The 26745-nt window shown below is 32.1% G+C and overlaps 1 protein-coding gene across 1 annotated transcript in view; it reads left to right on the top strand.

Annotated features, from left to right (window-relative positions):
* Positions 1-22087, top strand: part of MS3_00002961 (uncharacterized protein) — a 48181-nt gene extending 26094 nt beyond the window's left edge. The window contains exons 11-15 of the mRNA XM_051210631.1: positions 2702-2897; positions 4958-5025; positions 16044-16532; positions 18872-18967; positions 22024-22087. Coding sequence (XP_051070644.1) covers positions 2702-2897; positions 4958-4990 — 229 coding nt within the window. The 3' untranslated portion in view covers positions 4991-5025; positions 16044-16532; positions 18872-18967; positions 22024-22087. The remainder of the gene's footprint in view (positions 1-2701; positions 2898-4957; positions 5026-16043; positions 16533-18871; positions 18968-22023) is intronic.
* The last annotated feature ends 4658 nt before the right edge of the window (positions 22088-26745 follow it).

Here is a 26745-nt window from a genome sequence, read left to right as displayed (position 1 = left end):
GGATACTTTGGTGAATTTATAACACCCCAGTTTGTTTTGAAATACACATGCATGTTTTTGTCGAAGATGATTTATGTAAGATACGGACGACAATTGAGAGGAAACAGAAGACTTTGATGTAGACATAACATCAGAACGAAGTATATGAGATTCCGCAGTTTCACTAGCGCATACTTTGTCTGAAGTATTCGATTTGGAAATTTTATGAGAAGGTACTAAATCGGCGGTATTAGATTTGACATGGTGAGAACACATAACATTTGAATTGTTTGATTCAGAAAGATCATAAGAACATGTTTCATCAGAAGCATTTAATTCGTTAATATCCAGAGAGGATGATTCGTCGGAGACATTTGATTTAGAAATATCATTAGGGATTTGGATAGAATCATAGGAAACATTTTGAGAACATACCTCATCTAATAATTTATTCAAAGTATCAACATGTGCAATCCAATCTAATCCCAATAGATCTAAATCGTGTCGATTTGTTAGATAACAAACATCTGTAAATTTACTTCCCGTAAGTTGAACATTGCATAGGACCTCTCCTGTCAACTTTACTATGTCTCCTGACGCATTTCGGGCGACATGTTCTGTCGGTCGGATGGATGGGCATCCTAACTTGTGCCATGTGTTCTTTGAAATCAACGTGACATCAGAAGCAGTGTCTAACTGAAGTCGTATAAGTTTTCCATTTACTAATAAATTTACAAATTTCCGCCTATTTTTAAATCCAACTTTAAAGGTTGCAAACGTGGTTTTAATCTGACTATTTGATTGTTGCTTTGAATTTTCACTACGATGTTTAGTCTTGCGTTTATTTAACGAACAATGACCTTCTTTGTGGCCAATGCGATGACATTTGCGGCATTTATGATTCTTAAACGGACAGAATTTTGCAAAATGCCATGCTCCGCAGAACCAGCATGGTGATGGGGGGTTGGCAGGTTTTTTCATGCTTGTACAGTTTTGTTTCGATGATTTTATGGATCGGAGCGCATTAATTGAATCAGAACCGGAAGGTTTACCCTTCTGTTGCACCATCGCAGTGTCATGCTTGAGATTAAGTAACCGCTGACATTCGGTTGTGACCATTTGTAATGTCATATTTGGTTCTTGTTCAATGCGTACCAACATTCTGGTACGGACATCTGCATCTTCTTCATTCTTTAGACCACATATGAAAATCAAGCATTTAAATTGGTCCGCTGTGATTTCGTTTATTTTGAAGCGTTCGCACTGTCGATTTACCTTCCCGGCATACGTGAGATAATCGTCCTCTGGAGATTTCGTTATTTGGAAGCATTTATAGCGAGTATTAAATAATGAGGACTGTTCATCGAAAATATCAGATAAAATCTGGACTGTATCTTTGAATGATACATCTCGTGGATTTTGCGGCAAGATAAAATTCACATATTTATTATATTCCTGTGTTCCCAGTCTTCTTAAGAGTAAGCGGACTTTTGCTGCGTCATCAAGATGCGAGCATTCAACGCGGAAAATATCTTCACAGCGGTGAAACCACGAACTGAAAATGACATTAGCTTCAGGATCATACTGGAATTCAGAAATAGAATTTATGATGCTTTCATGCTTATCTGATTGACAAGCTGAGGACGACTGTAATGAGAACATTCGTGCGAATGCATCCAAAAGCTTCGTCTGATTTGCCTCATTTTGTGCTTGCTGCATTTGAAGAATAGTTTTAAGGTCATCCAATGAAACAGGCATTTTGTACTGGATCAATCAATATAGGAAAGAAAAAAAATTCTCCGTCGCCAGTTGTTATGACCTTGGATCGCTTTTACCCCGTGATACTTGTTATGACTTGACCTTGGTCTGTGTAGTCTAAATTATGACCTTGACGCGTTAGGCTGAGTGGCTTAACCTTGAGTCTAATACGCGTGAGTTCGATTGGGGTAGAGAGAACTATTCTAAATCCTGATTGGTTGGCAAGCACACACGTGAAAGAAGACAAGACAGTTGGAACACTAAACTCTGGATTCTCTGAATTCGGATTACTACGAAAATGTACATGAATAAATAAGTGCATATCTTGACCACGACGTAGGATAATTTGGAAAAATACAGTTATGCCCGAAACAGGGAATTAGGGTAGAAATTATAGTGCAAAATATAATGTTTAAATTACAATATTTTTGGAACAAAAAAGGGTATGCTAGTGAATGATACATAGAACGAAAGCTCGTGTTATGTAGAATAAGATAGGGACAAAAATAAATATAAGTGTTTTACAGGTTTTGAATGAAATGCAATAACGTCCCAAGAAAATAGCTTTCGTAATTGTCTGGGCTTCTTAATTCCCCGTTCATAACAATAAGGATACACTTCATGCGCAGGTTTTGGTAATTTAAATTCTTCTTTAATAATCGCCTCACAATTTAACCGTTTAGATCAGAGAACACAACACCATGAAAGTGGTTTATTACTATCGAAACCGGAAGTTTTGTTCTTCGTAGTAAGTTTTGTAAAATAATATGATATGATTTGAATTCAGAAAAGTAACTTAATTTGTTATCTAAACAGCTGGCTGATTTGATTACGCAGCTATTTGATATAACTTTACTATGAATGTCTAATAATGATTCCATGTAACATAGTCATTACTTACAACTTTTACTGAACTTATATAATTCACTCTTTTTTTGACAAATTCTTTGGTATATTCTATTAGTTGTTCTAGCTTACCGAGATTAAACAATAACCGAAATGTTGGTAGTAGTAGCAGTAGTAGTAAGGATATAAATCGAAACACTATGGACAGTATTCGAAATCCGATGGATTATGACAGTGTGTGCCATTTATTACATGATAATCATCAGTTGCATATTCTTGGGTGTGACAATCAAACTAAACGAGCCGATTTTCCTGTAAGTTATTTATGCTTTCATTTAAATACTATTGAATATTTAGATTTTATAGAACTTCGTGTTAATCAAATTAATTACTAATTTTTGGACACATTTTCTTACTCTGTTTTATTCTGGATAAATTAAGAGGTATATGAAATTAATCGGGTGATAATCATTGTATTTTCCACCTAGAGCCTTGTTTCAATTAAAAAATAATTCTATCTAGGAATGCGTAAAATACTTAGTCTGCGAAGTTCAGTCGTTCTTGGCATGAATTCAGAAAGGATAGTTTGGCCTTATTAACTTGAATCAATCGTGGCTGAGGCGAGATGTTTATCTGTCAACTAAAGGATGTGTGTACTGCTTAACAACCCATTCGGTATTATTTTATGATTGTGAAACATAGTAATAGATAAGCCTAGGCTTCTGGTTTTTGAACATATATGACTTCGAAGCATCGGTCATGTTCCGTTGGACGATCGAACGAGTAGTGTTGCGGTTAGGCACAGGGAACTAGCGAGCGGCTAAATAGGTTGACCAAGTTGAGAACCTTCACCAGCTGAGGTGGTTGGAACGTGTATTAGGTATGCCTAAATACCTCTTAGCTCGACAAGCGACACTTGCTGCTCCAGAAGCAGGTTGAAAGAAAGCTAACAGCGGTCAAAACAGAAAATGGCACAATTTCATGGAGCCGTTGATAATGAGACTGAGCCATGTTAATAGTTGCAGACTATTAAGTTAGGATCCACTCTATTTCTAAGACCGACCGTTGAAGACTTTGGATGATATAGGTTAAGAATCAGTTAAAATGGTTCAAATGATCTCACTCTGTCTTCTCTTGGTTGTTGAAACCTGAGATTATCTTACATTTTTCTGATCCACTCATTCATTCATTCTTTCAAAACCGTGCCTAATCTTTTGTAAAGCAAGAGATGATAAAGTGTGATAACTTGGACCGATGCATGTATACGTCAGGTTTTAGGTTGCACATAACTGACTACCTAAAGTATCCTCAGCAGCACACACGGTTCCACACAGAAATGAACTGATAAGCTTTGAGTTTTGCTGTATGAACGATATGTACAAACCACTAAACTAAAAGCCAATAGAACTTAATTTTAATGAACAATTTGTTTGACTTCACAAGTCACATTTACTCACCATTGAGCTTATGGTCATTTAATCTATTCCATCCGTTGACTGAATACTTTTTTACTTTCCTCTCTTTTATCATGGAGTCCTAACTCAATAGTCGATTATTCTATATTGAATCTTTTTAAAAATAAAATCCATGAGTTTTGTACCTCGAATAATTATTAGCTGTAGTAACACTGTATGATTTTATTTATACAAAAATAATTGTATTATTGACCTTTTTACAGTTGAATTGAATTGTGTGTTCACAAGTGATATTCTTTGAACAAGAGATGTGGTGTATATAATTCCACTAATATTGAACTCTCATTGGTAGAATGAAAATGAATAAACTTACCAATTACAAAAATTAAGATTCAAATAATATACAGTAAATATGTAACATTTGGACTCTCCAGCAAATTATGGTCTATTTAAGGAAGTACTATTTAATGCATAGAATTGTGTATATTCTTAGTATCAGGTTCCTTTAATAGTCTTAAACCTGGAATCAGGATTATTAATAACTATCATAGTTCGTAAAACAAACTTTCATAGAATAATTCTAGCATTGATTTTTTGTATCATAACGTTTGCTTTCCTCAAACTGATATTTCTAAATCAAATTATATTTAATGTTCATTCTCTAAATAATACCATTTATTCACATTTTATGAATAAAACTGTCATTTGGTAAATGTCTATTATATTAACTGCAATCAATAGTTATAAAATGCAATAGGACTAAACATAAATGAATGATAGCAAGCAGTGAAATCCAGGAGGTGCTTTTCGTTTCAAACAAAGTCTAAACATTAACACAACCAGTAAAAAATGAATGTAATAAGATTAGATCATGTTTAATATGATGTTTTCATTAGAACGTAATTTACTTATGAACCTATTATTCCATCTAATTAATTGATAACTTTCATTAATTACAGGCAAGAATTCGACCTAAATTAAATCTTCATTAACATCGAGAATCATTCCTTACAGTTTTTAATATTCAGTAAGTTAGTAAAAATGTTATATATAATAGTTGATCTCTGTTCGGCATCATTTTCACGGCAATTAAATATTCGAAATATAAATCCACACTCAAATTACTTAAAAAACTAATAATTCATTTTATCTCAAGACGGAATAATAATAGTATTCGTAAAATGACTGGTCAGTCGGTCGTATTCAACTGGGAATGTGTCGTAAATTTGAATTTGTCTTATTTCTACATCTTACATCAAAATAAATGAAAGATTGATATAAGAGTGATAAGTTAAGGAAATTAAATGTTAATGACCTTTGTTGGCTTCTGTGGATCCTAATGTATTGACACCTCGTTTTACTAGATTATATACGAGGAGAAAGATGTAAGTGAAAGGATGGTCAGCAACTAATAAGGTAACACTTGCCAGGTGTTTCTAAGTTTTAGAGTGTCTATCTACAAACATATTCATAATGACCTCTAAAGATTAACCATATACCTTATTAACTGCCTTCAGTACTCTCTACAACACAGCAAAAACCTTTATTAAATGCCAGGAAAGAATAATGCGGAACAGTAAAGAACAACGGGTTATATACAAGAATCTATAAATCGTAACAGTAAATATGGAATAATTCCAAAAGCATGTGGTTTCTTTACATAATAAGTCAAATGAAAAACGTTGTTTAATCAACGATCAAGAGAGATCAGAGGAAAACATTACATTAAAATAGAAGGCCTCCAACACTTTTTATTACGGAATCATCGATAATACACACTTTATGGGATTTCAACTAGATGTTTCTGTGCTGTTTATTCCTCAGACTCAAATTAACAGCTTTACATTTAGAAAGGTTAAATATGAGACCACTAACAGGAAACCATCATTCATTGAGCGATAAGAACCCATTCATTCTGAGGAGATTTGAAGAATCAGAAATTACTATACGTACAATGAGATTATCTGCATATCTAACAAAAGTGTTTTCTGTAGGATATGGCAGATTGCCTATAAAAAGTGAGAAAAGAGGAGAAAATGGACCCTTGTGGCACAACATTTTGATATAGTAAAGACGTAGAATACTTCCCTCCAGAGAGGTAAGAACACACCTATCTAGTTATCCAGCTGTCAGTGTTAACTCTGGCAAACTTGTTTGATAGTAGTAGTCTTGAAACAGAGTTATAATTTTGAAATACGCATCAAACATACTTCTTGCCCTTTTACAAACTGAAAACTATATTATGATGAAGAACAGCAGCACTTGAGGTATTTCTCTTGAATTTTTACGCAAACTGATATTGATCAATATAGTTCTTTATTGCATGCTGAAATAGGAGTAGCATTAGTTTTTCCATTGTCTTAAGAAAAGACGAAGTTATTGCTATGAGTCTAAATTTCGCATTCTTATTGCCAGATACTTTCCTCGGTATTGGGATTATCTTTATCTTTCTCCATATTTTTGGTATAAAATCAGTTTAGAAGAATTCACTAAAAGTGGTCGTGAATGTATAACACAAAACATCAACATATTTCTAAAAAAAGGTTTGGGTCAAGTCCTAAACAGTAGGACGAGTTAACTGAAAGGAGATATTTTCGAAAGTCAGTTTCAGTAAAAGTTCAAATACAACTCTTCCCTTAACTTATGGAAGAATCACATCAGATTATTGACCTACAAATGACTTAGTTACATAACAAACATACAGTTGGGGACTTCCACTAATGCGTCTCCCACTTGTAAGCTTTTTAAATAGTTTCCATATATTTCAAGAATTTTTACAAGATAGGAGTATCTGAATGAGCATCTAATTCAGACGCGTAATTTCTTGGTTTATTAAACCATGTAGATCACCAGCGTACATGATCTATGTTCAATGATTGGAGACTTAATCGAGTTAGACGGGAATGGTATAACGAACCAGCTAACATCGAAGTCACACCTCGTAGTCAGCACCTTCCGTGGATTACCCGATTCACGTATCAAGGTACCATAGATACTTTGAAGACTGTTCAACAAAAAGGACGTTATTAAAGAAATATATTTGTTAAAGTAGATACAAGCGAAGGTAAGACCACTGCCGCATGGGCCAGCCCATGGCGTACAAATAACTGATGCGCGTTGGTTATCCTTGGCCTTGACAGGGATCGTCGATCGATTCGATATTCACTGGCCCTACAACTATTTAGCTTTCGAACTTCAGTGGAGATCTTATCCCCATGCGTTCTTTATTTTCCCCTCTGAAATCGTTTTAGTTATGGGGATGTAAGCCGGTTAAAACATGCAAAATTAGTTCCAGTGGGATAACAAATATCAAGGTAGGATTTAATATAGCAAGTGGCAACATCAACAATGTTTCCCAATTAGTCATTTGTAAATAAATCCCAGTTTGTCCTACGAAATGTTTTTCAAATGTTGGATATTCTCCTCTGAATAGTTTTTATTTTTAACTTTTTCCATCTGGTGTAAGAGTGTACTCTACGCAAGCTTCCTACATACTTTAGGTAGAACACAAATAATACAATGATCAGAACTAATAAATGGAACACATTACTAAATCATTAATGAAAACTAAGCATAAATGCGTATCCAGATGAGTGGGAAAATTGACAACATTTTGGTAAACTTAATATGAAAGAAAGATATATTCACAAGAACTAAAATTACCACATATAATTGAAAGCGAATCAGTGAAGCGAGTAACAGGAAATTCAGTGAATTTATCAATAAAAACAGACAATGCATATGAAATTCAGTCCAAAGTCACATAAATGTTGATAACACAAATATAACTGTACCTGCTCAAGTGTTTTGGAGGACATTTTATTGTCAAACTCGATAAAAACGCGATTGATGACGGGTGATCAATTACAGTCTTAAACATGAATGGGAAATTTCAAACTAGTACAAATGACTCGATAAAGTCGTTTGAAAACTTAACACATGCAAATTTAGATCCACAAAAGTCCATGTTTACAAATGTAGCTACACCGCCGCCATAATTTTTCTTATTGCTTGATCTGCCTCGATATTAAGTATTGAAACCATGTAGTGATACTAGGGAATCGTCGTGTAAATGTTTTAACTAGTATTCTTGAATTGTGATTACACCACAATTACGATACGCGTTTGGACCTAGTAAGGACCGAAGGTATCCCACCTTCCCAATTAGTGTTCGGGGGTTGGAATTCAGCAGATCAGGCATCGACGCCTGATTAGTGTTCATTGTTTTCAATGCCGGCCACTGAGGTGTCCCGAATTATGCTTTTTAGTACCTTGTAAAGCGATGGGTTATAAGCAATTATGTACGCACTTGAATAAGTTATGCATTTAATAGACATAATTAATGTGTTAAAATCAACAAAAATTTAACTTGGTGAAATATTTAGATGGTAGGAAAAATCAGTAGCCCAGATATCCAAGCAAGCTGCCAAGTATTATTGAACTTATAAAATCTCCTTTTTTAGTGGTATAAATTCAATAAGTCAAATGAAAGGAATGTGGTTTCATATAACATAATACCATGTACAACTGTTTATATGTGATTAGTTTTATCGTTAACTGAAAGTATTCGAATGATGTATACAATGAAGCAACTGATATTTTATCAATGAAATTCGATCGTAACATAAATTGCTATTCAATTCGATTTTTATCGTTTTGAGATGACGTGTATAAATAGTAACAGATAAATTCGAATATATGAATAAGCTTTCTGTTACATTTCATGATAAAAATATGTTATTAGCCGAGAATCTAATAGTGCGATATTGATAACTGCTCCTTGATATGTTCTTGGCCACTTTTTAAAAAGTTTTTAAAAGTTGTATTTCACACACGATTGAGATTCATAACCCCTATTGATAAAAATTTGGATCGTGATTATAAATATTTGATTATAAGTGATTGGTTAACCTGCATTTTAAAATGTGTGCTTATTTAATTAGGAGAACCCTTTGGGTTACCTTTACGAATTCGTTAGTTGCCTGTAAATAGTACATCGTTGCAATCTGATTATAGTTGAGATCCATCTGGCATAAACTGTTTTGATCGGATGCCGACATTTGGAATGTTATAGTTAAATTTTATTTCAGTTCACAGACGACTCAATTGTTTTGTAGTAGAAAATTTTAACTTGGAAAAAAAAGCCACATCAATCCTATTTGACTGTCATGATACTACTGATTGGTTATAGATACTGAAATGACAGGTTGAATTAATTCTTTTAATAATCACATAGAAACAGAACTTATTTTGTTTAGTTATCCTAAAATAATGTACCCATATAATTTCCATTTAGATGGAATGATTTTACATGTCATCCAAATAAAACTAGACTAAATTGATAACTATTTATTGGCTATAATGATCAGTTTATTGTAAATAGTTATAAATTTCTAATTACAATGGTAATTACTATTACCTGAAAATTGATAAACTTAAAAATTCACAAGGTAGAAATGGTTTTCCCTTTAACCATTTTCATGGATTATCTTAACTTATCATTTCACTAATAGATTTATGCTGACAAAGTTTGTCATAGATGTCTAATGATCTGAATATGTAATCGTGGTAACCTAATGCAAATGGTACACTTGATTAATGCTAAATGCTGAATTAGTCTAATATTACTGTATGATTAACATTTCGAAAGATTATCAGAAGGGGTTTGTGGAGATTTTAGAAATTTTCACAGATTGAAATCATGAGTCAGTTGAAGCTAGACCATCATGGAAAACCTGGAAGCACTGGACGGCTTCAACTGACTCATGATTTCAATCTGTGAAAATTTCGAAAGATTATTCAGTGAACAAACTTGTCTTTTGATTAATTAACAGCATTTTAGAATTCATGAAAGTACACATAATTAACCATGAAAGAATCCCATTATGTCATTCGATAAAATGAAAATGGCTTTGCAGACAATGTCACATACTCAAACTGAAAAAAAGGCATTTACAGTTAATTTGTCACTTGACAAATGTTTCAATGATAATAGTCTAAATATTTAAATATCTAGTAAAGTAACCTGTAATTCAATAAAACAATGTTGTATGATTTTAGAAAGTTAACAATAATAAAGACAACACTGAATCATCAATTGTACATTAACAGACGAATATCTGAAGGAGGGTTATATGTAACGATGTAGACTTGAAGGAAATATGTCAAGACGACAATAGTTGTAAAATAAGTGTTTACCGTCCATCAAATTTCCTATTGATAGCTAATGAATTACTGTAAAAAATCATGAACAAGTAAACAGATTCTTGATCTTTTGAGTTAGAAAATATGATAGAATGGTGTGACTACGTTGGAATGAGTTGTCAGTACTGTTGTTGTAGACCGAATTTCTTTATGGGTTCATTATCAATATTCTGTACTATCACATATATGTAGTCTGACTAATGCGAGAAGGAATATTAAATTATATCTTATGCTATGGCTATCACTGAAGGTGGATCAAAATAAGCTGTTAAGCTTGAAATATTGTAACTTCATAAAATAATGTACTAAGTGTCGTTTAATTTACTTCTAATACAGGGAGCAAAGATCTAAGCAAAGTTTTAATATTATAAATGAAACATTGTATTCCAAGTTGCTTCTTCAGAAGTTTCCTGTAGTGGCTGAGTATGATGACATACGTGGCAAAGTTCGTTGGTGTCTGCATCGTCGTCCATAATGTTGTCCCTCAACGAACGCTTCAGAGGTGATGCGAGTTCGGCTACACTTCCACTATAGCAACAACAATCCTTGATAAATCGTCTGTGACAATCCCAATCAGATCTCGATTATCACTTAAACGCTTGAAGAACGACAGAAATTGAGAGCGCAGTGTTGAAGTTTCACGAAGAATGACGGTGTCAGAGATCGATATGGCCATTATATTCTTATACAAGGCCCCAATTCGATACATAAACAAATTTTTGTTGTTGGCTTTATATATCCCAATAAATCATCTACATCCAAGAAATAATTAATCAAATAAATTTGTTTAGCTTCAGCGAAGAAAAAATACTAAAGATCATTATCCTCATTCATTTGATACTCATAAAATCCGCTAAAGAAAGTGATATAGTTTTCCATTTTGGCGTAATCCCCTACATTCCATTCATGGAAATATCTACATTACTAATAACATAGATTGGCCGGTGAAAACAATTTGTACCGCATATTTTAGCCGCTTCCTGTAAGACTGACATACAAAATAGACAAATTTGAAAGTTGCCGTCCCCAAAATCAGAAAAGATCGGACGCTCTCGAATTTCGTATCAGTCAACCTCCTAATACACGATCTGTTGTTGTGTTTTAGGGGATGCAATCATGATTATGATCCACATTCTCTCGAGTAATAATCTAGTAACCTTCAATAAATTTACGAAGTATAAAGGATTGACATTGAGTACTTATAGCGACCCTTCAGGTAACAAAATATTATAAAATAATTTGACTTACCCCCATTGGATATGAATGATAGATCTTCTAGCTGATCCTTGACCTTTTCTATAACATATAAATTTAAAATACAGTTTCTGATTCCTGTCGAAATGAGAATCGCCAACCATAAAGTGGGAATAAGTTGTCCTTTCATATTCTTTGAGAGCTTTTTGTAAAGCTAAAAATAAGTAAAACGCTAAAATATGTAATGCAATCAAGAATACATTTTCGGTCGTCCTGACTGATAAGTCAGAATCAGTAGATGAAGTGTTGAATATTGGAATTTTACTACTCAAGATTAGTTATTTCGTTCACCATGTGAAGATCATTCCGATCAGAAGGGATAAAAAAGGGAGACTGTGTTTTTTTATTTGGTGTGGTTGTTGCCGAATAATACTTCCCTTTTTAATCCAATGTGATAACTAGTCAGAATAATATTCATCTAATTTTCAATGTGATAACATACTCAGTATAAGATTGACTTCATTTTCAGTGTGAACTTTTTTCAGTATGATATTCTCAGTATCAAATTAACGTGTACCATGTTCAGTGAGATAATAATCAAATAGGTATACAAACCAATAGATGAATGGACATATTTTTGACTAGAGTCATCATGTTTTGGAGTGAATAAATCTTTACTTGTACGAGCTTTTTGTGTTCTTACCTTGTATCGTGGGAAATGTAGTGGTTCCTCGTTTCCACGTATAAGTATTAGGGTAATGGGAATATAACATCGTCAATGTTCAAAACCGTATGGCTAGTAATCGGTAAATTATCAAGGTAAAAATAAAAGGAATTATTCCGTTCTAAAAAAAACTTCAATAACTTCTTTTCTGAAATGCTGTTTATTTCATTAGACGAAACAGGCTAAAAAATATTTTCGAATGGGATGAAAACCTTTTTAAGATTTAAAGAAAAATACGAAATTCACTGTGACATTATGGTTATATGTTGCTTCATGAATACTATTGGTATTGGACTAATTCAACGTACAATGTTAGTCGTGTCTTCCCGCTAACATGTAAAATGATTTCAGTAGTGTCCAAATGTTTTTTGCTCACTAGAAAAGAATCGGGTGCAAACATTTTTATCATGTATACTTCTGAAAATTCATAAACATTTGTATTTAGTTTGATATGTTTTGATTTCTCTTCAAAAGTAATCACATAATTATCGGGTTATCGGTAGGGAATACCGGAATAAAATACACAGTAGTACATGAACATAGATACATTGGAATCTATGATCAAGAACGGAAGTATATAATGCTCTACAGTACCGTATTTACCGACAAACGAATTGTAGGAAATAACATTATATGAGGAGTAAATTGAACCTAATGAATTATTGTATCCTGATAATCGCGTATTATATTAAACATACACCAATGAGTAAAGCCACAATTGTTGATATTATTATTAACTTGAACTACTTGTAAAAATGATCATACTTATGGGTAACACATGTAGACGACAAGTAAGACGCTCAAAACAAGATTCTTAATGAACAAACATTAATTAAATTTCAGTGATCTAATGCCAATCATGTCAACCAACAGGCAATAAGTCCAACTACATTGCATAGTTTTACATGTTTATTGTCAATATTTTTTTAAAGTGCATATTATCAACTTATAAAAAAGAAGAATATTTGAGCGAACAATTGTTTTCAATAACTTCATCATCAGGCTCTACAGTTATAAGTCCATAATTATAATATTTTACAAAGGCCAAAAATAAGGCACGTTTTAATGAGTTTGACAATGTTATGTGTTAAAAATGGTGAACGTTTGCATCTGTTACGATATATATATATACTTCAAAAAATTGTAATATTTGCAAATTAGAAAGATCATTCAATAAAGGTCAGTAAATTGTTCAGTCACAATAAGATAATAGTACTATTGCAAAATTGAAAATAATTTTGTCAACTGAGATAATAATAATAATAATAATAATGTTGTGTGAATATAATATGTAATAAGGGGGGTGTTATCAAGGTAATTACGGTCAACAAATTGCGAATGATGGATATGAAGATTAAGATATAGATAATGACAAATAATGATAATAAGGAAAATAAATAAAAATGAAGGAAGGAAGGGGTAAGAGGTTTATAATATTCAGTCTAGGTATTCGGTGATCTAGTCGTAGGCCAGGGTAAACATAGAGGCTGGATATATTTTTTATGGATGCATAAGTTAGGTCTTCTGGAGTTGATCCAGATGGCTTCGGCTGTGTAAAGCAGTCGTAATCTAGCTCCTTGAGGTAGATATTCTGGAACTTGATATAAAACAGAGAAAGCTTCCTCTATTTTAATATGATGTTCACTATCTACCAAGTGAGAAAGAATGGTGCTGTTAATCGATTTGGTGACTCCTTTTCCCAACCATGCTGGTACATGTTCACGAACACGCAAGGATAAAGCCCTCTGAGTACGGCCTATGTAACTAGCTCCACAGGAGCAGTTGAATTGGTATACACACATGGAGGAGCCCATCTTCGGTAACTTATCCTTGATTAGTTGTGTGAGTACTGGTTTAGTCGAGAAAGTTATGTGTAACTTGGCGGCATGAAACGTCCTCTCGACAGATCTTTTGAGTCGACGTGTTAGAATATCACCCGCTATGTCGCCTTTAAAGTCAAGTTGCAGATATAAGGTCTTTTTACTGACCGTGTCGCAATGTCTTCTCTTTTTAATACTTTGTACGAGGTATTTTTTGACGAAATTATCCGGATAGCCATTATTACGTAATGTGTTCTTTAGTATAACTATTTCTTCCTCCACACTGTCTTCAGAACATAATACCTTGATTCTGTGGTTGAGACACTTAACCAAATTTATTTTATATTGCAGAGGTGTGAAGCTTTGGAAATGGGTATACTGACCCGTCCATGTACACTTTCTAAACATATTTCGCTTTATGGAACCATCTATTCTTCTAGAGAGTCGGACATCTAGAAAAGCTATGCTATTGTCCTTTTCCTCCTCGCTGGTGAATTTAATGGCTGGGTGGACATTATTGAAAGCGTCTAACATCTCCTGTTTGTCGATATTTTCGTCACATATGATTAATGTGTCATCTATGTATCGACAGTAATAATCAAGCTTATTTAGGATGTCTTTAAGCGGTCCATTTTCTAGTTTGGTTAGAAAAATATTAGCAAGGATCGGGCCTAGAGGTGATCCCATTGCTACCCCATCTACTTGTCGGAAAAATTCATTGTTAAACTTAAAGTAGATATTCATAGTGCATTTCAAGAGAAGTTCTTTCATTTTGTTTATTGGGATAGGAATCTCTATTTTCTTTTCTATCAGTTGTTCACGTATGTAATCTATAGTTTCAGTCAGAGGGATGTTAGTGAACAAAGATGTTATGTCTAGTGATAGCATGGTTTTTCCATTTATATTCATATTTTTAATTGTATCAACAAATTCAAAGACGTCTTTAACATTATGCTTAGCAAGTTCTTGGTGCAATGGTTCTAATAACTTAACTAACCATTTTGCTGTTGAATGGTATGGTGAATTTGCCATATCCAGTATCGGGCGTAGAGGAATATCAGGTTTATGGATCTTAGGTAGACCATATAGTCGAGGGGTATGTGTTCCAGAAGGCTTAAGCATATTATAGGTATGCTCAGAGATGTGTTGGTGTTGATTTAGGAATTTTAATGCTGCAGTTAGTTGACGTTCGGTCTTTTCATTGAGGTCTTTACATGACCCAAGCTTTTGGAATTTAGTTTGATCACTCAGTAGTGAATTCATCTTATCTATGTAGTCTGTCTTGTTTAGAATTACTAAATTACTAAATGGACTTATAACTGTAGAGCCTGATGATGAAGTTATTGAAAACAATTGTTCGCTCAAATATTCTTCGTTTTTGAATATTCTATGGGGATTTTTAAACTTAGAAAAAAGACTAGTGAAGCTTACTTATTGAGACTATAATTTATGGACGACCTTTGAGCGACGTTAAAGTGACCTTGAGGGTATCCACTTAATAACTAGGTTCAAATGAGGGTTATAAAGCAGTGTGAAGAATTAGAATTATGATTTACAGTTGATGGGTTTTCATCACAAACTGACATCAGCTATAATGTCAAAACTATATTTAACCAAATGGATGAGTGAATTTTGCGCCTAAATCCGAGACCTGTCATCTTATACCTGATTGGTTCGTCCATAAATTATAGTCTCACCGCTTACTTAATGAAATTCAAAGACTCCATAAAATATTTAAGAAATAATGTTTCACAGAAGAACTGTTATCCGTAACTTCCTGTTTAGTCATAACCATTGAATTCTCACAAAACACAAATATTATGATTGTGTTGATTGATGACATACTTTCAAAAGGTTTTTCATGTTGATTATTGACTAAAACATACTAAAAGTGTATCATGGTGAAGCTGAGACTTCAGAGAAAATGTACATGAAAATCTACTGTCGTTTATTTTAAGAGTAAAATTAAACAAGTACAATATAAAATGGAGTGAATGCTGTCGGGGTTAACTGGACATAAAGTATCTATGAATATAATGTTAAACTTCGTTATTTGTATTTCTGACATTGAATTCTAGTTTATTACATTGTTTTTAATTTCAGAGACTTTATTTCGGACCATTAAGCTATGGATTAATCATTTATAATTTTAGACTGGAGGGAGAAATAATACAGTGATCAATCTTTGGATTATTACTATTACTATCATTATCATTACTGTTATTATTATTATTAACTTTTTCATCGTAATCGGGAATATTTCAGCTTTTCAATAGTTTGTAAATTAAATCATAGTATCTTGCATTAGACGTTTTGGACAAAAGCTTGGTACAGCAGTTGTTTTGATGCACTGAAGATTTCAAGATATATCACCTATTGATTTTTTTTCTATTACCACTATAAGAGGCATCTTGATGCTTTCATTGTTTTTCATTCAGTTATCTCCTCACTGTAAACAGATTATTTATCTTCAGTTTATTTATATTTCTAGACAATATTATTATTAACAATCGTTAGCCCCAAGATCTATATACAGTACGCTTTAATTGAATTCATTTATCCTCAGCTCTATTTCTTTTACTGAAAATGATTGTAAGTATTAACAAATATGCAATTATTTACATTTGATTTCTTTTAAAGTTATCCATTTTAGCTGTTACAGTAAATAAATTTGGATAATTGTGTTAATTTCATTTAGAGTTAATCAATAATGGATTGCATCGACAGCATATGATACAATCTATAGTTCTTTTTATAAATGCTAATTTTAATGACTTATAGTATGCACCTCTGAAGATCCAGAAAGTGGATAAAATTTTCTTTTTTTTTTAAGTACATTATGTAATAGATAGTTCAGTAAGGTAGTGTTAGTATCTAATCTGAAAACAGTTCTGTTATTTGGAGAAGGTAGGTTGGTCTGGTGCAGATAACAAGTTTTTCCTATGATTAGAGAACGAAAAACGATAACCTTAGTATGTTATCCCACGTCTTCATATGTCTAATTTACATTTAGTATACAAGAACCCTTTGATTATCATATGCAAAAATTTCATTTGTTTATTGATAGTTTCCTGATCGAAGATTTTCGCTGTATACTTTGAGCATATTCATCGTGTCAATTTTTTTCACAAATATATGGGTTTAAATTATATGCATAGAGTTAAATGTCTTCCTTGTATTACAGATTATAATTACTAAGATAGAGTCACTTGTTCAACAATCTTTGGAATGTATTTATGCATGATAACTGATCGTAATTCACTCTTGTGTTAATCCTTATAAAACCATTATTTTCATTGGATGATAACCTCCAATACTTATCAGTTGATATCAACAGTTACTGAAATTTGATAAAGAAATAAAAGTTATACCAGAACAAAACATTATGATACCTAGTTTATGATGCAATACAGTTAGTTCCATTCGTAATAGATGGTTTATGATTTTCAAAATGAAAAATAGATAGTTGAAAACAAATCCAAATTTTCCGAGCTCGAATTCATGTTAGGTTTTGAGAGCTCATTAATAAAGAATCCTTACCAAAACACTGTTGATATCATAGTAGACTTGGTGATCAGAAACGATTTTTTAAATCAAGTATATGTTACGTTCGTTAGGCCTCATTCTCAAATAGTCATCTTTCCAAATATTATGTTCAGTGCAAACTTCAAAAGAAGCGAACTAAATAATTTCTTCATGTACATAATCTAGGATGTAATTGTTTATTCAGAATAGCTGCGTTTCAAGTTAATGTACCCATCCTCGTATTTATCATTTTACCGATCCACCTCTGACCTCATAATCATGCATTGTAACTTTTCTGTAATATAAGGTCAAATGTGGTGAAATGATCTGAAAAGTCAGTTAGTGCCCATACATACAAAGACAAAGATAATGGTCACTTTATATGATATAGTGGTTTTGATGATCGTTTTATTCTACTGTGAGAACAAACTTCGTATAATCTCTCATCAGTATATTCTGACCAGTTGTTTTTCCTTGTCAGTGAGGCTTCCCTGGAACGCTCAGATGTCATCAATCGTTTCTTGCTGACCCACACTTCTGTAGAAGTATAGGTAATTTAATTCCAAAATATCTTGACTGTAATCTCTGTTTCCCACTGTCTCAATGAAAGAAATATCTACGGTATTTTCATCATCGCTGGTTCAGTCACACATTGCTGAAACAATAACTAATTCATCGACTAATTGTTACTTGGAGACTAGATTCAGGTTATGTTAATGTCATGAACATAAATACGATAAAAACGGGATTTAAGATAGTAAAGACTATCAAGCAAACGTTCACTAATCAGTTCATGAAGGTATAGTAATCAAATATTCGATTGAGACTTAAAAGATAAGTATCTTCCTTCAAATATAATCTTAGTAGAAAACAACTTCTTCTAGATATAAATTCTACATTCTGACGTGCATATGAATAAGAATGAAGCGTTTTCAAACTTATGTTCTCCGTAATTTTATTCCTATATGTTTTAAATCTATTTATTACGGAGTTAATAGGGAATGTAATCTGTTTTATGTTCAGACTATAACATATAAAATGAACAAGAAATTTAGTCTTATGTAAAATGAAAATAATATGAAACATTAAATTCTGACATTTTTCACCTAAGAATTTAAATCAAAACCAATCACCGTCTGTCTGTAAGTTTGAATACACATTAACACAGTGAGAAACAAAAAATAGAAAACATCAAGTAATGTTTTTTGTTCATTCACATAGTATTCATTTTCATGTGCATCATAAGTATTCTAAGACTGAACCACCTTAACATGAAACTATAGTTGACCTAACTTTAATCTTGATGCTAAAATTCACTTTTTCTTTATAGTTTCAGTTCGCATGATCATAAAGTAGAAGTGATGTAAAGTCCAGTTTGTTTGTTCTTTTTTTTTATTATTTGTCAGTTGAACAAAATGTGTTTGTCGTTATTTTATAAGACTATTTAGAAAAAAACAACAACAACACAGTTTGTAATGAATGTGAGTATTTTAATCTAATGAGTGAGTTAAATCTTTTTTTTTTTTCCCTTCTTTAACGTATTCCCTAGGCTCTTTTAGTGTATTTTTAATATTCATCTAACTTAATTTTGAAGTCTGTTCTAGTCTGACAATTTCGATTTTTGGTTGGCCTAATCTAAGAAGTAAGAATTTAATTGATTCATACACTCAATTCCATAATGTAAATTGGGAAGTATAATTAACTAGATATTTTGCTAGTTTTAAATTGTTGGTTTGTTCTCTGTGTAGAATGAAATCGTTATCAACGTAGATCAGAATAATATTTTGTTCTAATACCTGTGAAAATGACGCTTATTCATTATTCCTTAAATATCTATGTGATTGGTGAAATACATGAGGTGGATCATGAAGTCAGTTGACAAATAACTGATTAAATAACAAGTAATTAAACTACATATCTCGATGTGCAAGTCAATTCCCGTTACTGATGCCATTTGAATAACAGTGTTTTTTGTAATACTTTATACGGATTTTCATAATGCAAGCTATTTAATCAATATTTAACAGACTTATGTTCATCAGGTCAGATCAGTAGTTTGATAGCTGATATTTCATGGCAAGGTAGATTTTGAAATATATTGTTCTAGTAGGTGTTATCACATTACATGAACTCTGCTTCGTAACCACATGAAAATATACTTTTTGTATTATGCGATCCTTACTGTTTTACATATTATTCCAACCAAATAAACTTAGTGGAACGTACTGACAGATTAATGGCACCTCATATTTGCAGTATTGGGTTACAATGTATGAATATTACTTGAATATGAGTGTACCCATCATGATATATGATGAGGAACACAAAATGTATCAGGAAATCAGATGTATTCAATCACCACTATAAACTCGGAAATGTTTCTTACATCATAATATTCTCTTGTTCAAACGAATGATTAACAAATTCAGAGTGAACTATGTTGAAACATGATATGCCTGAGTGGATTATGCACGACAATTGAGAAAGGATCTGTACTGATAATATACTAATCTCTTAGAAATACTACTGCTACCCCCCACAATCCTTTATCCTACTGATCTGCAGAATATAGGAAGACAAAACTTGGCCTGAGGCTAACAAGAATATATTTTAGGGAAAAATATCACTCTTTTATATACAGATTCATTTTTTCGTGATAATCAATTAAGTTGAAGTAATTATGGCTTAAATGAATACCAAACTGCATACACACACAAAAGAAATCGTCATTATACACTCGAATGTAATATTGAAATAATCATTGATGGAAATTGCCAGAATACAGTTGAATATCACTATGAATGATTTTCATTATATAGCTATAATATCATTCATGGTTGCTTCCTGTCACGTTCCGTGAAAAGTTCTTCTTTTTTAGGTCAACATGGAATACATTTAGCGTTCTTCATTTTTGTGATTATCTTTTTAGAGTCCTTTTTTTGACTCCACTGAATTAACAGAACTATGTTTCAACATATATAAATCCCAAGCGAATCTGAATAGTAGGAATCATTGGATAAAAATACGTTCAGCTCTTTTAAATAAAAAAAAACTGAACATTGTAACAAAACTTAAAATTTTATTACTGTTTACCGAGAAAATTGATATCGTTTCAGGATAGAGAGACGAGTATTTCAATGAAACAAAACATGATATTTAAAACCCTTACAATCATAAATTAACATTAATTTGATACAATGAAGAATAAATTAAACGAATTATTACTGTAAAAATTATAATGACCTCATATTCCTTGTCTATTCATGGATGGAACAACTAACAGTGGCGAATTCACTTCCATAGTCCTAAAGCACATGTGTCGTGATAGATGTTGTTTGCACATTGTAAGGAAGAAGTCTAGTTTTTTTATTGAAACAAGGAAGCCTAGAAGGGAAGTCCTTGTAATTACGCTTTTTAAGTCCAAAAAATGTATTGAGAATAGTATTGAGCAAATGTTCATAAAGGTTTTGCATGAATCAAGGTTTACATTGTATTTAACTATGGAGATACTGTTTGAGTACTCGAATCTGGTAAACAGATTACTCAGACTAAAATGCTGCTTTTGTTGACAATCATCAGCCATCTTTTTATTCTGTGTCAAACATGCTATTCGAGGAAAAGAAGAATTCACTACCAATGACGACTTACAATGTATTTGTATTCAATTTTGGTGATATTTTTCATAGTCAAATAATGATGTATTTCATAATACATTCCATGAACTAATGTGCAACTGCCGTCAGTTTTCCCCCAAGCAAACAATATAACGGTTTGAAATCGAGTTCATCAAAGTGTACCGGATAAAAGATTTATACAACAATGAAATGCTAGAAATAATTTACTGAATTATTCACCAGTATAATCTGTTTAATAGCATATAAATAATCGGAAATTTTTGAAACAGTATTATATTAATGCATCGAAAGCTTTTAGTGGCCCGTGGACCTGACTCCAATTAGATCGTATGAATGTTTGTTATCGCCTATCCGCGTATATTATCATCGACTTAAATCGCGTTAGTTAATAACGGAATTAAGTAAGCCGAATAACGAGAATGGACTAGTGAATACATATATTTTGTATATAAAGCGAATGGAATAGAAAGAAGAGAAAGGACGCAGGGTGGAGATGGCTGGTAAGCCATCTTCCATTTAACCAAGCGTTAATCAATATTTATAGTTACACAAAAGTAAGCTACAGACATGTGATGAGTAATGGGATATGAGCTTAACATAATAACTGACACTACAAGCTTATGAACCTCGCATTAGTGAAATTGATATGTTAGTTAACAAATAACTTTATTAAGGACTAGAAAAGTTATGTTAGGCTATTGAAAACCCCAAAGAACTAAGTTTTCTTTGAATAGTTTTACAGCTCATACAAAAATGAGATGGCGAATAAATAAATAAATGTTTCCTGAAAGTAATGACGAATTATATACATGAAATTACATTAAATTGATTAATCAGTTGACAAACGAAGTCACAGTAACTAATATGAGATCAATTTTTCGAATTAATAGCATGTGATATTATTTTCCGTCTTTATTATTTAGGGTCAGTTTGACATAATTATGAACATATTAATTATTTGTGTAAATGTCAATTCAGAAAACAATTTGTCCGAATACATTCTGAATATATTATCTTAATGTTAAAACAGTTGACGTCATAGTAAGTTTGTAAACATCACAATCGTGGAACTGTAGTTGGTATTGAAAACATTTTGGACACTTGGTAACAGTTCTATGATTTAGTTAAGTAGATTTTTTGTTCCATCTTTTATTTTAACTCACTATGAACTATTTTCAGTATGATTTGAAAGTTCAGTAATCACTGAGGTTTCATCGACTTTGCTTACTGATTTCGACAATAATTTTTTTTGGTTTTATAATCTAGTTGGACAACATTGGCAACGGGTATTTGCATTATGTTATATAATCTTATTAGCTTTTATTTAATTAAATAGACAAGACAGAAAGGTTATTTGGATAACTATAAGTTATACACAACTTCCATAAATATATAGTTTTCCGATAACTGTGTGTAATGAAAAAATTGATCTTTAATCATTCATATTATCGGTGTTAAACTGCTTATTCCAAGCTAAAGATTTTACTAAATTTATCTTACTAACATCTTTTCATAAAAAAATTAAATAACTGCTACACTTTCGTAGCGATTTTTGTTGTTGTTGATTGACATCAACTAGGAAACACTTTACGACTGGATAGGCGTTGGTCTGGACAGGTACAAAAGATTCAGATCACTGAGTTGACATTTAGTGCACCACATATAGGACCGCACTCAACTCTCAATACAGTAGTAAAATCATTCAATATCATTAATGATTATGGTCCCGATTTCGAAGTCATATAGTTATAGATTTTGTCATCCGAAATTGTTTAGTGAAGAAGTTATCTTTAAAACGAGTTTATCATTATACACTAATTGGCTGAGTTATGTATTTCTCCCTGTTATCTTGCAAATTATGAAATCACATAATCACAGTTGTTACCAGTGATCTGTTTGAATTTTATTACGTGAATAATCTTAGGAGTAAGTTGAAATCGACATACCACAAATATTTAACTGTTTATCAAACGTTTAGAATATGCCAAACTACGTGATGAACTTATTCGGATTCATTGCTTCATAAACGTCACTGTGTCACTGACAATCTGTTAAGTTTCATGATAATTATTAATCATACTAGTTAATCACAATTGTATGGCATTAGACTCATATTACGGAATGGTACATTTTTTACTGATTTTTACAAATTATCATATAACTCTGAATATGGGGTTGTGGAGATTGTTGAGTTTTTGATTGAAATAATGAATTGGTCAATGTAAGACCACCATTGAGAACCTAGAAGTACTCGAAGGCCGATTCGTCCTAGCATGGGATTCCTCAGCAGTGTGCATCCGCTACTCCGCAGGCAGGATTCAAGACTAGGACATTCGGTCTTGCGCGCGAGCGCTTGACCTCTAGGTTACTAAGATGACGTCCAGCGATGTTAATGTTAAGCCAACCCACGAAACTGAGCGACCATCTCCCATTGTATAACTACTTATAATGAATCAGTTGAAGTAGTTCAACAATAATAATCGTAGACAAAACGTCATATCAAAAAGATAAAAGTAAATCGTTGACTTTACTTTTCCGACTAAATCCTACAACTAAATAATTTTGATTCATTAATTTTACGAATCAGTATTTCATTTTCGAATTTATAAAAACTAGATATGTACAGTGTTACACAACATTATGATGCAAAGTGGTTTTAGTTTAGTAATTATTCTATAGAAAATCAACTATATCCCATCTATCAACGATCTGCTAATGATCTTTTTGTTATCGTTTAGCGTTCTTCTGCATTTTGAATAAGATGCACTATCAGTTTATCACCTCTTTAATACACATATCTTATTAACTAAGAGTAACTGTCAAATAAAATGAATTTCTAAAGTTAGTAAGTAATCTTGGTAAATAACTTGGCAACCTGCTTATATCTTATTTATTAATTGATGTGATAGGTAATGATATTTGTTCGTTGGATATTTTGGAATGCGATTATTTTTGTAAGTATGTGATGCATCATCGTAACTTCTCTGTTCTGTTCTCATGTTTAAACTAAACTCGGAGTTTATTGATACATATTTAAGGATCCTGGTCACTGAACTGAGTTATTTGGAAATGTTTAGGAATAAAACCACTGTTACCCAAATATTCAAAAAAGACAGACGTCAACTATGCAACAACTACAGGGGATCAGTCTATTTCTGATTGCGTCCAAAATACTGGCCTATCATACTTTGCAGGTTTTACAAAATCTGTGAAACATCGACTCACGAACAGACTGGTTTTTTTCTAATCGTAAGTACACTGATTATACATTCACCATCCCCTAAATATTATTTTTCCTAATATTAGTGAACCCTTCTGTCAGTTGAATAGGACTGTGCTCTGGGATTCTGTTAAAGAAGGGTGTGCTTGAGGGGTTTACGAACAGCCTAAGGGCTCCTTATGCAAACATCTCAGCCAGAGTATTGGCTCACAACCACTTCTGTCCACTGTTCTATTCCAGGCATGGTTACACAATTTCGCCATTCCTCTTTAATTATGCCATCAATGACATTCTGGAAACAATACTGGTGAAGTTAAATGGTGTTGTGTTTGTCACTTGGAGAAAGATTTTCTGGTCGTCAGTATGTAAATGATATTGTCTTACTGTATAATGATACTTAAGCTATGCAACCTGCAAGCTATCAGTTGGCAACCAATATTCGTAGGTATGGTACGTACTTTGCACCTTCTCAATACAAATTACTTTTGCAAGACAGGTAGGAGTGTATGCCTGCACTCACTCTTTGTGATGAGCCGCTGGTAGATAAAAGTTCGTGTAACTGAGTAATTGAGTACAAGTTGTGGTGTTTCAGATGACATTATTATACATCTAGTGGAAGCCAGTAAGGCTTATACCATGTTGTTCCTTCTTTTATGCCATCATGAAAAGCAATTAATATTTATTCTCTACAACGTCAGTGTATATTTAAACCTTTCCTTTCTAGTATGAAAATAAAAAAATATTGTACTAGTATACAGCTTTAAAATTCTAATTAAATTCCTTTCAGTTACTGGAAGAATTTTTTCCTCTCCACTTTAACAAACCACTACTGATTATTTATTACAGTTAGATTTTATGATATCTATCAGTTATCCAGCGTCTGCAATAGTTCCTTGTTAATGCATATTACTTTAATTGTAATTACTTAAGATATACTAAGGTCCTTACTGAATAAAAGTTTGAATGTATATTGAATTCACATAACAGTATTACATTCTGTTTATCAGTGATTAATCTTGTATCTTCTGGAAAGTAAAAACACTATTCACTAATATTGTTTAAGTTAGATTTTATCATAAAAGTCATCGGTATCTTATTTGATTAAATAACCAAAGTTACATGAAAAATCTTAAAATTTTATCAATTTTTAAAAGTAATACCTTCCATAAAACATACGGCATCTTTATGATTAGGCTCTGTAGTGATATTTCTACATATTGTCTGCGTTTTACTAAGCAATATACATATACACATGAATCAGTATAAGTAAAGCTTTTAACACTAAATATGGTTATTGATTAAGTTTAACAATAACACTAAACGTAGAAGACATTGTACTAGTGATAGGCATCATTGTAGTTATTATGACAATGACAAATTGATCAAAATGGCTCAGAGAAAATGCACAAAATGATAAGCATAATGAAAAAAAGTAATACAACAACTCAATGTGAGCTGATTTATAGAAAAGTGAAAATAAAAATAATAAATTGAGTGTAAAAATGTGAACTTTGTAATACTAAGGCCAAATCATTAACACAACTACTTGATAGACTAGTTTTAATTATATTCAAGTATGATTAAGTAAAATGTTATATATATTATGAGTCTTAACAGATAAGAACCAAGTGATGAACGTTCTCTTGTACTGATTAATTAACTTTCAGTTTATTAACCTGTCTTGTTAAGTAATTTTTTCACTAGAGCATTACTCATAACATTCTAAACGGTAAATATAGTCTATAATGAATCTTGTAATGAGAATAACATATTACTGAATCGAGAGACGGACAGAAAATTCAGAATACAAACTGTTTAACACATTTATGTGATACAAAATATTAAAAAAGTAATCCAGTCTAGATGACTAAAACATATAAGCAGGGAAAATTATTTCAATCATCTTAGAAATTCGTAGATAACTAAACCTAAAAAATGTTATCTACAATATAGGAGATTGATAATGAAGCCATATGGTATGTAAAATAATGAACACTTATTAGTTATATAGTTTCATGAATAATTAAATGTAACAATGGTACTACTGTGAAATATACTGAATTCGTAACTGACTAACATTAATATTAACAATAATAGTCGTTTTGTTAATGAAGTATATTATTCCTGGAATAAAATATTCAGTATTGTGGTACTTTCTATTCAGTCACATTTTCCCATCATGCATCGGTTTATCGCATGAATTTTAGTATAGTGGATTTTTGTTCATTCAGATAATAGACAAGTAAAGTGATATGTCAGTTACTGTAATAATTTCGTTAAATGTTTCAAGTATTTAGTTTTACAATAGTTTGTAAGCTATTAAAAGAAGTTTGTGAGAATATAAAATAGCTAATGCTTGTGTTATTTAGCTGAAATGAGTCTACAATAAAAAGTGTTTTGCTTGTACGGTTGAATATGCGGTGAA

The sequence above is a fragment of the Schistosoma haematobium genome, chromosome ZW, assembly GCF_000699445.3.
Source record: "Schistosoma haematobium chromosome ZW, whole genome shotgun sequence".
In the NCBI taxonomy this organism is placed as follows: domain Eukaryota; kingdom Metazoa; phylum Platyhelminthes; class Trematoda; order Strigeidida; family Schistosomatidae; genus Schistosoma; species Schistosoma haematobium.
This window is presented reverse-complemented; position numbering and strand designations above follow the sequence as displayed.